The sequence below is a fragment of the Bos indicus genome, chromosome 19, assembly GCF_029378745.1.
Source record: "Bos indicus isolate NIAB-ARS_2022 breed Sahiwal x Tharparkar chromosome 19, NIAB-ARS_B.indTharparkar_mat_pri_1.0, whole genome shotgun sequence".
NCBI lineage: Eukaryota > Metazoa > Chordata > Mammalia > Artiodactyla > Bovidae > Bos > Bos indicus.
The window spans coordinates 43,978,329-43,989,369 of record NC_091778.1 but is presented as its reverse complement, the minus strand read 5'-3'; the positions used below and the strand labels follow the sequence as shown (position 1 = coordinate 43,989,369).

General features: G+C 61.1%; 1 protein-coding gene across 5 annotated transcripts; it reads left to right on the top strand.

Moving 5' to 3' along the window:
* Window positions 1–1,478: 1,478 nt before the first annotated feature.
* Window positions 1,479–10,339, top strand: PLEKHH3 (pleckstrin homology, MyTH4 and FERM domain containing H3). Of its 5 annotated transcripts, none has more exons than XR_002182953.2 (13): window positions 1,479–2,104; window positions 4,086–4,141; window positions 4,502–4,581; window positions 4,680–4,871; window positions 4,978–5,135; window positions 5,248–5,368; window positions 6,390–6,696; window positions 7,292–7,499; window positions 7,732–7,868; window positions 8,151–8,283; window positions 8,477–8,910; window positions 9,226–9,417; window positions 9,956–10,339. XR_002182953.2 is itself a non-coding variant. In XM_019980977.2 (13 exons), the coding sequence occupies exons 1-13, from the start codon at window positions 1,943–1,945 to the stop codon at window positions 10,127–10,129; spliced, it is 2,370 nt and encodes a 789-aa protein (XP_019836536.1). In that variant the 5' UTR covers window positions 1,480–1,942; the 3' UTR covers window positions 10,130–10,339. The 5 variants fall into 5 exon arrangements, 4 of the variants coding, with proteins under 4 accessions (XP_019836536.1, XP_019836534.1, XP_019836538.1 ...); XM_019980977.2 differs by having other exon boundaries at window positions 1,480–2,104; window positions 7,732–7,859; window positions 8,477–8,935; XM_019980975.2 differs by having other exon boundaries at window positions 1,481–2,104; window positions 8,477–8,935.
* Window positions 10,340–11,041: the final 702 nt, after the last annotated feature.

Below are 11,041 nucleotides of genomic sequence, written 5' to 3'. Positions count from 1 at the left end.
TGAGTCGGAGGTTTTCACCTTGGAGAAAATCCAAGGAGAGAATTCCAATTTGCAGATTTCCAAAGAGTGGTTATCACGGGTGAGGTGGGGGTGGGGGTGAAGCTATTCTCCTTCTTCCTTCGGGACAGGCTCAGAGGAAAGACAACGGAAAGAACTTCCCTGCAGGCAAGGGTCTGGGATCCAGACAGGGAAAAGAGTATATGGTTTCCATCCCGAAGAAGTCTCAGGGCAGGCCTCTCTCATCTGGGGCGAGGACAAGGCTGGGATGGCCTCTAGAGACATTGATTCCCAGTCTTTGTTTTACATAGTCAAGACACGCAGAATGGTGTCCACGTGCCACAACTCTCGCAGTTTAACATCCGGTCAGCAAAGCTGCCCTGACCACTGCAGCCAGGGGTCTGGGGACCCAGGGCAAGAAGGGCGGAGAGTGGCGGGGATGTCTCCAGGGAGGCGCTGGCCTGTCGTCCCTGCCCTGTCCCGCCCCGCCCAGCTCGGGCTAGTTTTCCTTCTCGGAGCCTCCGGGGGTTGAGACTAAGAAGCACGGCCTCCCGGTACCAGGATCCAGGGAAGGCCCGGAGATGGCGCCGATCCTCAAAAGGTCCAAGCCACTGGGGGTCAACCTGGAACCCTCCACCGGAGCTCGCGGGAATCGCCGCTGAGTCAGCAACGCACGCGCGCGCCCGCGGTCACTCTGGCCCCGCCCCTATGGCCCCGCCCCGTCCACTTAGAGCCTCGGTTAACCCCATCCTACCCAGAATCGTAGGATCGTCACCGGAGAAGCCTCCACTCCATTCGAAGACCACGGGATGCCCTAGAATCCCGTCACTCTACTCTCTCAACTGGAGTTCAGTGAGTTGTGCGCTCTAAATTAGATTTTATTTCGGGGCCTGGACTGCACTTTCCCGGAGTCTCTGCCTCAGTTTCTACACCTCAAAGAGGTAACTCAGATCGAGGAATTGGACTCCATCCACGGGCGGAGGGCTACACCTCTAGGGCTGTGCCTGGCGCAGGTAGCTAAGGTTCTTTCCTTTCTTAGGAAACCTGTGACGAGACAGCAGTCGGAGGGCAGCACTCAGAGCCTCCCTCTATGCCCTATGGGCACTTTGTTCTGCAAAGCTCCTGCCCAAGAGCACTTTTAATTTGTTGGTTGGTAAGCCAAGAGTTAAAACAAGAGCATGAAGGCGGGCTTCCGTGACGTCACTAGCAGTCCGCGTCTGACCTCAGAGGCGGGGGCGTGGCTAACATCACACTGCCCCCTCCCTCCCTATTCCCCGGCCCCTCCTCGCTGTCACCAAGCCAGGGGCACATGATGCAACCCGCCGCGGTTCAGTAGGTTGATTGGTGGCCGCGCCCGGCGCCAGGCACAGGGATTGGACAGAAGAGGCTGTGACGAAAACTGGACACAGCCCTGTAAAGAAGGGAGGAGAGAAAGAAGAGGGAGGGGGGCCCGAAGAGGAGGGGGTTGGGGAGGCGGGGTCCCGGCACTGTGCTCGCGCCCCTAGCGCGCCAGTCCCCGGGCTGCAGGGAGCGCAGCGCGCGCGGCCCGGGCCCCGGCCACCGGACGCCCTACCGGACACGACCCTCCTTGGAGCTTGGACAACTGCCCATCTCGGACACTGCACCGGACACTGCCCCCCACAGAGCTGGACACTACAACGGACACTACTTCCCAGCTCCGGACATTGCTCCTTCCCCCCCACCCCCAGCCCTGGACGCTTGCCCCCCTCCCCCTCCGGGGGCCCAGACTCCGAGCCCCCTGCAGGCTCCAGCTAGCGACCCTCTGCACCCCAGCGCCAGACACCACCTCCTCCCACTCCCCGACTCCCTTTCCCTCCTCCCGCCTCATCTTTCTCCCGCTCGGGTCGGAGCCCCGCCAGTTTCCCCGACCCCCTGCAGCTCGGCCTCGGCTGCCCGCACCCCCATCCCGCGGCTGCTCGCCCGGATGCCTCTCCCCGGGGGATTGTGGTGGCTCCTCTGCTGCCGTCGAGGCTTTACTCTTCTGCATCGGGACTACGGGGACGGCGAGCTTAGCGGGGACGGGGACGAAGACGAGGACGAGGAGACCTTTGAGCTACGGACCCCGAGTCCAGCGGGCGGCGGGAGGGTAAGTCCCCGGGGGGTTTGGAGCCTTGTCTCAACCCCTCTCACTACAACCGGCCGTCAAGCCTAATCCTGCTCGACTCCAGCAAACGCCGTGTGGACTGGGTTCTCAGTGGATGTTTTTGCCTGGGGGCTCGAAGCCCTCGAGAGCTCCAGCAGCAGCCCGCCTTGGGATCTGCCTGTGGGCCTCGCGCAGCACGCTGGGCGCTGTCCACCTGCTGGGGGCCCTGAGGCAGGGGAGGTGTCACGCCTGGCCCGACCTGGCCCTGCCTCTCCCTTCCCCGCCGGGCTCGCGTCCCATCTCGTCTCCTTCCGCCTCCGCCAGCGCCGAGGAATGTGGCGAGGCCGGCTGGGCAGCTCGGACGCCTGGGTCCGCTCCGCTCCCAGTTCACGAGCGAAGGGAGCTAGGGCCAGATGCAGGAGTTCCCGCCGCAGGGACCTGGGCGAGGGGAAGCAGGTATCCTCAGATTGGGGTCCGTGGCGGGGGCTCCATGGAGAGGGAGCCGGGGGGTCACAGCTTTCCGAGGACCCCTCATCATTACCCTGACACTCAGGACAGAACTCTTCTCCCTTCCTGGTGAAGCTCCTCGGGGATCCCTGAGGGAATGGTGAGAGACACTCGGCTCCGGGGTTTCGTCGAATCTTGCCATGGGGAAACTGAGGCTCTACTGATGTAGGAGACGATCATCCCCTGACGTCCCCTCTCTCATGCCCCTACACCCCAGCCACCAGACTCCGGGCAGCCAGACTCGTGTGCTGTGGCCTGGGTCAGGCTCCCATCCCCCGCTCAGGGGTCCCTAGCAGGCCCAGTGGCTCAGTGCCCGGTGGGGCGGGCTGCGCCGCCGGGGCCGGCGCCAGCACCTGGCGGAGGCGGAGGGCGGATAAATATAGAGGGGGGGAGGGAGGGAAGCAGGGGACTGCGATTAGGGTAGTTGGTCTAAGAGAGGGGTCAGCACCTGCCCCTACGGTGGTGTGGCTGAGAGCCCCTCTTGGCCCCCCCAGAAAATAAGAGGACCTGTGCCCCTGAAGGCACTGGACCCAGGCGTCCCCAAGCTTCCATTCTGGGCAGGGTCGGCTTTGTGAACCACTGCCATTGCCTCCCTCATGCTCCACCTCCACCCCCCTTCCCCCAGAGCTTGGGGACAGGTGTCCCTGGCCCCCCTCCCCCGCCTCCTGGCTTTAGCTGCCTGGTCGCAATGGGACCCTGGCACAGTTCCTCCCGCCTGACCTGGCTCCTGGATGGGTTTTCAGCCTCTCTTAGACCCCAGTCTACAGTAGAAATTCCAGGGCACGAAGGTGGGATGGGGGAGGGAGGGCAAAATCCTGGACTGTACCTTCCATGCAGAGTATTCTTCAGCCTGGCCTGAGCCCCAGCAAAAGGGCAGGGTCTCTACCTACCACTGAGTTTCAGGAGTGTCTGTGGGAGGAGATAAGAAGCTCTTGGAGAAACTCCTATACTGAAAGGGTTCCTCTTCCCTTCATTCACCTCCGTGCCTACCACCTGCCTCCCAGCCTGAACGCCCACCAGCCAAAGAAGGGAAAATGAGGAGGAGGGGGTGACTTCGAGTCTGCCAGAGCAAGAAAGGACTTCATCTACCACTCCCTTTTCAAAGATTGGGAAGCTAAGGCCCAAAGACTTAAGGGGGCTTGCCCAGGTTCCACAGCGAGTTTCTGACTGGAATTAATGGTTGAGATGCTATTAGAACCCTGGTCTCCTGACTCTGCCTGGTGCTTTTTCTACTCTTCCCCAACCCCTGATTGCCTCTTGAATCAGAGACAAGGCAAGAGTCTTGGCTTCTTAGCTTGGGCTGTTGGGTAGAGACTGGTGGAAGGGGCAAGTCCAGTGGCTTCAGCTCACTGGGTCAGTCACAGTCACCACCCCACGCCTTGATTCCTCCATTCCCTGAGCTGCGCTGTCCCAGAGCAGAAGCCACTGGCATCCTGAAAGGAGGGTTCTGAGCCTGAGAGATGCCCTATTTCCCCAGGGCCCCCTAGATGTGACGTTGACTCAGCCTATGAGGAGTGGGCCAGTCTCAGACAGGTGAGCCCAGCCCCTGCAGTCCCATGGTCTGGAGACCCCAGCCAGTTCCTGGGACCCCCATCCTCTCCTTCTTCCCTCCCCGCGGTTGTGCAATAAGGGAGAGGCCTTACGCCCGGACGCTGTGGTTTGGCCAGGGTCCCGGGGGGCGGTCCGGCTGGGGGCGCGGGGAGGAAGGGGGGGTCCAGGCTATTTCTGGTTCGAGGTCAGAACGGCCCAGCGGTTCCCACAGCCTGGGGGAGGGGTGCCAGCCGGGAGTAGGCACCCCTCGCGGCCTGTCTGGGGAGCCCTTAGAGAAGAGCCTCCTGGAGGCGGGGTGCAGGACCGGCAGGCTTGCCCAACCCTCACTCCCCTCTTGCGCAGGCTGCAAAGCTGGGAGGAGACACGGAGCCTCATCCCGGAGAAGGGGCCGTCTGAAGATGACCCAGATGTCGTCGTGAAAGGTGGGGATCCACCTCATACGCTCTAGAGGCCCCATCCCAACCCTCCAGGGGATGATGTCGTATCCTGCTGATCCCCTTTCCCGCCTTTTCCCCCGAAGGTTGGCTGTACCGCGAGCCCCGAGGAGGAGGGGCGCGGCCCTGGTTGCCCCCGCGCCGAGCCTGGTTTGTGCTCACCCGGGACTCCCTGGACCAGTTCAGCAGCAGCGGGAAGGGGGCGAGGCGGCTCGGGAGCCTAGTGCTCACCAGCCTGTGCTCAGTGTCCGGCCCTGAGCGCAGGCCCAAGGAGACCGGTGAGACCTCCTGGGGATTCTCCTACCTCCCCAGGCAGCTGCCCCAGGCAGCCCTGATTGCCCACCCCACCCCCACCCCCGTCCCCGCGGCCTCTCTTTCCCCCAGGTCTGTGGTCAGTGACCGTGAGTGGCCGGAAGCACAGCGTTCGGCTCTGCTCGCCTCGCCAGTCAGAGGCAGAGTGCTGGGGGGTGGCGCTGCGGGAAGTGATCGCCTCCAAGGCACCTCTGGAGACCCCCACCCAGCTGCTGCTCAGGGACATTCAGGTGCGAGGGAGAGAACTCTATGGAGAAAGAGGAGAGTGATGGACCCATAAGCTTTCTGGGTTCACGAGGGAGCTCCCTTCTCCATCACTGAGATCATTTCCCTGGCCTCTAGGAGAGTCGTGGGGATCCAGAAGCCGTGGCCCTTATTTACAGAAGAAACCCAATTCTGAGGCACACCAGTGGAGCCCTGTATGCCCCACTCCTGCCCCTGCCCTACGGAGTCACTGCCCCAGGTGAGTGGTGCCATGGCCCAAGTCCCTGGGATGGGGTCTCACTTGATAGGGATCTAGGAGTCCTCAGAGGACTAGCCCCTAGCCCCTCATTTTTCAAAGGATGAAGATGAAACAAGAAGTGGTGCAGACTGATACCCAGGGTAGAGGGGGAGGGAAGCCAGCACAGAAAGTAAAGACCCCCTTTGACTGACTACCTTCTCTTTGGGTCTCATTCTGACTACCGATGTTCCTTCACGAGCTTTTACACACTCTCTCTTGTTCTTTCATTATACTCTCAACACCATGACATACTTCCTTTACAAGTGGTGGAAAAGCCACCACCTCAGGAGAATGTGCTGGCCTCGTTTAGCTGCACTTCTCCCCAAAAGGGTATAATGACAGGCCCAGGTTCTCAAGCTAGAGGAATAAGGGGAGCTGGGAGAAGAGCCTTGGTTTTCTGACTCTCAGTCCAACCTGTTTTCTGGCCCACAGTGATGACTCTCAGTACCTAAGTACAGAACCCACGGTTTGACTCTGTCTTTTAGTCTATCCCTCCAAGTTACTAGGGCTTCCCTGGTGGCTCAGACGGTAAAGAATCAGCCTGCAATGTGGGAGACTTGGGTTCAATCCCTGGGTTGGGAAGATCCCCTGGAGAAGGGAACGGCTCCCCACTCCATTATTCTGGCCTGGAGAATCCTGTGGACAGAGGAGCCTGGCAGGCTACAGTCCATGGGGAAGCAAAGAGTCACTATATGGAGAAGCAAAGTTACACGACTGAGCGACTAACACTTTTTCCAAGTTACTAACTTGAAGCCTAGCCTTAGTGGGTCTAGAGGAGGAGATTCCTGGGAGGCAGGGGTTGAATTTGGCTCTGTGGGGACCATTGCTTTCCCTTCACTCTTCCTGTCCTTCGCACTCTCCCCTCCTTGCCACCCCTGTCCCCTTGTACTCCCTCCGACCTTCCCGCGGTTCAAGCCTTCCTCCCCGGGCCCGTCTTTGTTTCCCCTCTCCAAACCGTCCCTCCGCCCCCACCCTCCCTCAGGTCCCGGCTACGCGCCCTTGCGCGAGGAGGCCGTGAGGCTGTTCCTGGCGCTGCAGGCCCTGGAGGGGGCGCGGCGCCCTGGGCCCCTGATGCAGGGTGTGCTCCAGACCTGCCGGGACCTGCCCGCGCTCCGAGACGAACTCTTCCTGCAGCTGGCTAAGCAGACCTCGGGCCCCGCGGGGCCCCCCGGGCCGCCAGCAACCCAAGACCCCGCGGCCCTGCGGTACTGGCAGCTCCTCACTTGCATGAGCTGCACCTTCCGGCCAGGGGGAGCCGTACGGGGACACCTCCTTGGGCATCTGGAGAGGTGAGAGGGGAGGCGTGGGGGTAAGGCCAAGGCGAGGGAGCGGAGGGAGCTGAGAAAGAATGGCAGCCATTCCAAAGGGTTTGGCAGATGGAGAACTTGGACCCAGAGAAGGGAAGGGACTTGCCCAAGGTCAGGGCCGCTGCTCCGGAGCGCAGTGCCTTTGTGGGAATCACAAGTTCATATCCCACTTGTGGGCGGAGGAATTACAAAAAAGGCTCCCACTTTGAGCAGAAGAATTATTAAAAGGCTGTTTTTCCTCGGGGCTGATGCAGTCCAGTGCCAGGACTTTTAGGTTGGAAGGCAGAATGCGGCTGGAGTTTGGATTTCAACCCAAAGGAGGAGCATGGAAATTTTGGGAAGTGGGAGAGGGCAGATAGGCTGCCAAGGACCTTAGAAAGTAATTCAGCTCCTTACAGAGCGTGGGGGTGGGGTGGTGTTTAGATTCAGAACAGCTGGTGGTGCTGCCTTCAAGGAACTTAGAGTTGGAGGGGAGGGAATCGGGCCAGGTGAAATAAAAGTCTGAGCTAAGAAGGCAATAGTGGGGAGGAGAAGGAAAGCCCTGGGAGCACTAACCCTCCGGTTGTCCTTAATCCAGGACTGAGCAGGCGCTCCCGGACTCGGAACTGGCGGAATATGCGCGCTTCATACGGAGAGCGCTGGGCCGGACGCGCGGCCGGGAGCTAGTGCCATCGCTGGCCGAGATTTCCGCGCTGAGCCGACGGCAGGAGTTGTTGTGCACGGTGCACTGTCCGGGGGCTGGTGCCTGCCCTGTGGCCATAGACTCCCACACCACGGCGGGAGAGGTAAGACCAGAGAGAACCCCGGAAACCTCAGCCTCCCAGCGTCCCGTGCCTGGCTTTCCTGGTGCCGGGACCCTAGGTTTGCCCGAGTCTGAGAGTCATCAGTTGGGTATGGGCTGCGTGTGGCGGGACTAAGAGACCTGAAAGATACCTCCAGTTGGACCCTTCCAGAAGTACTGGCAGGCCCCCTGCGTGGTCTGAGCCTGACTTTCCTCTTATGCTCCCTGCCTTCCAGGTGGCTCGAGAGCTGGTGGGGCGGCTGGGCTTGACCCGGAGCCGTAATACATTCGCGCTGTACGAGCAACGAGGGGCGCAGGAACGAGCCCTGGCCGGGGGGACTCTCGTGGCCGACGTGCTCACCAGGTTTGAGAAGTAAATGTCCAGCCCCAGCCCTGCTCTCCGTTAGCCCATTGGCCTCTCTGCTTCAATCCATCCCTAAGTAAACGTTTACCGAGCGCTGGCCTCGGCATGGTGAAGTTCACAGGCGGATTCCTGCCCGCCGGCGGTTTGCAGTCGGGCTCCGAGGCTCGCCTCCGCGGTCCACTCCGCCCGGGCGGGCCCCGCCTCCAAACATCTGGCCTCGCCTCTTTCCCCTGGGCTGCCGCCTGCGGGGCCCTGCTACCCGGCCGTATCGCTCCCTTCTTTTTTCTGCAGCTTGGCGGCGGAGGAAGCCGGGCTGGAGGACCCGCCGGACACCGGTTGGAGACTATGTCTGCGTCTTCACGGACCTCTGCACCCTGAGGGGCTGTCCCCAGACGGTCACGAACTGCCCTTCCTCTTTGAGCAGGTGAGGCTCTCCCGCACTCACGCCTGGGGGAGACCCCGTAGCCTGAACCCCCGCCTTTCTGGGCCTTCGCTTTTCATCCTTATGACAACCCCGGGGGAGGCCGTGCTCCAACCCAGACCTACAGTTCCGCACCCTAGGTGTCTTCGCGACGGTACCCGCGGCTCCCGTGCTGATGCCTGCTGCCTCCCCGTAGGCTCACGCTCTGCTGCTGCGCGGCCGGCCGCCCCCGCCCGACGACACGCTGCGCGCCCTGGCGGCGCTGCGCCTGCAGAGCCTGCACCGGGACTTCCCCCCGCGGGCGCCCCTGCCGCGCCTGGACCGCTTGCTGCCCACCCCGGCCCGGCCGCGTGAAGACCCTCCCCGCCCGGTGCCCAGGCCTCCCCCCTCCGCCGCCCTGCTGGCCGGGGCGATCTGGAGCCCGAGCCTGGCCAAGAGGCGGGCGGAGCGGGCCCGGCACGGCGGGGCCGGCCGCACGGCTGGAAGCGTGGCCCGCGAGGGAGGTGGCGGCGCCGGCAGGGCGGCTGCTGTGCTGGGAGGCTGGAAGCGGCTACGGGGCATGGGCCGAGCTGAGGCCATGGCTGCCTACCTGGCTCTGGCGGCGCAGTGTCCAGGGTTCGGCGCTGCTCGGTATGACGTTCTGGAGCTGAGCACGGTGAGGGGGAGAAGGGAGAGGGGGACTCTGGTGGCCCAAGCCCCACACCTTTGCCCCAGAGCCACAGGCCCCCGTTGTGGGTCACTGCACTCCCTACACCCAGCACAGCTGCCCATCTCAAAGCCCAGGAATCACTGTCCCTGAGGCCCTCACTCTCAGGAGCTGTGGATCATGTGGGGGGTGGGAGGGACCAGGAAACCTCTTGCTCACAGCCATCTCCCTCCACCAAAAATAAGGCAGCAGGGTCCCCCCTTTCCACCCTGACTCTGCCTGTCTGTCCACATCCACAGGAGCCTGGTGGGGGCGCTCCACAGAAGCTATGCCTGGGCCTGGGAGCCAAGGCCATGTCCCTCTCGCGGCCGGGTGAGACAGAGCCCATCCACAGTGTCAGCTATGGCCGTGTGGCCGCCTGCCAGCTAATGGGTCCCCACACCCTGGCCTTGAGGGTGGGAGAGAGCCAGCTCCTCCTGCAGAGTCCCCAGGTGAGTGGGAAGAGGGTGTAGAAGGAGGAAGGGAGGGAGAGGGTGTTAAAACATTTATGAAACATTGAGCATGGGTCAGGTGCAGCCCTAGACCTTAGGGATCCCACAGTGATCAAAGACAAACTCAAGGAGCTTACGTTAGTACTGGCCATCAGACACGAAACAAGGGATCAAAGACTGTTAAAGACAGTGACAAATGCTATGAAGGCAAGGGTAGTCAGACAGGAAGTGACTGGAGGGGATCAGAGCATTAGGTAGGATGGTCAGGAAAAGCTACTCAACAACACCCAAAGGAGATCCTGGGACACAGCTTTCCAGGCAGAGGGACCTGCAAGTGCAAAGGTCCTGAGATGAGACTCGCCTTAGGATAACAGAGGAGCAGAAGTGTGATAGGCACAGAATGAGGGAGAGAGGTGATGAGGAAGGAAAGGTTGAGGAGGGCAGCTCACATAAGGCCTTGGGAAGGAGCCTGGGGGGAGGATGAGACAAAGGAGAACTCATTGGCCCCTTTTGTACTCTGACCTCTGTCCTCTCTTAGGTGGAAGAGATCGTGCAGCTGGTGAATGCCTACTTGGCCAACCCCTCCCCCGAGAGGCCCAGCAGCAGCCCTCCTCCATGCCAAGACCTGCCAGACACCTCCCCTCCCAGCCAGCACCCGGGTCTGGACGAGCCCCAGGGACAGTCGGGCTGTTTGGGGCAGCTGCAGGACTGAGCTTGCCAAGAGGTCACGACCTCCCTCTTGCCTCCAGCCTGGATCTGGACTACTCTGAGATTTCAGGGAACCATGGACCCTTTTGGCCCTGCAGGGACAGGGCATACCCCACACGCAAGGGCTGCAATGGGTGCAGACAATTTTCTAGTTTGTTTCTTAATTTATTTGTAGAAGAGAAGCAAAAAAAAAAAAAATCCTTATTTACACAAACCCTTCCTGTAGGAGTGTTGTCAGTGGGACAAGTTGGAGCCCCAGAGCTCAGAGCTCCACCCCCAGGGACGCCCACACTCCCAGGCTTTTACCAGCACTGAGAGGAGTCTGAACACCGCAGGGCTCCACCCTCCTTGACCTTCTAGATTTAACCTCCTCATGGCCAGTATGCTGCCCTAGGGTAGTGGGTGGGGCAGGCAAGAGGGCAGTTTTGGAAGCTGGCAATTACTCATCCTTCTTCCATTGAGTGGCATGGGGGTGGCCTCTTGGCGTCCCTGAGGCCCAAGGACAGTGAGTCACCAGGACTGGCACTACCCAGTCCTACCCTGGTGTCCAGCTTCTGGGTCTTAGTTGGGACCATCTTTAATGTGCCTACTGCTTTGGGCCTGGAACAGAAGAAGCCTGGAGCAGGATCAGACCCAAGAACTTCTCTGGCACAGACAATGCATTGATCGGGATGGGCTCAGCTTTACTCCTGAGCTCTGTTACTGCTTTATCAGATCAAGCTGAATTGGGTTAACTCCTGAGGATCTAAATGCCTTGGGCCTGGGAATCCAGAGTCTTGGCTTTCTTGACTTGCTCAGAATGCTGCAAGCCTTCTTTTAGCAGCCTCCACAGCCTCTGCCCTGAGTGGAGGAGGCTGGGGCAATATGGGCAATGTAGATCCACCCTCGGGCAGGACCTTAGGCACAGAGGAGACAG

Bases quoted from the DNA above. Each gene is read 5' to 3' on its own strand.
- PLEKHH3 (XM_019980975.2), top strand. From the start codon at position 1,943: ATGCCTCTCCCCGGGGGATTGTGGTGGCTCCTCTGCTGCCGTCGAGGC. The intron at 2,105-4,085 runs GTAAGTCCCCGG...CTATTTCCCCAG, and splicing joins GTCCAGCGGGCGGCGGGAGG to GGCCCCCTAGATGTGACGTT. The intron at 9,418-9,955 runs GTGAGTGGGAAG...GTCCTCTCTTAG, and splicing joins TCCTCCTGCAGAGTCCCCAG to GTGGAAGAGATCGTGCAGCT.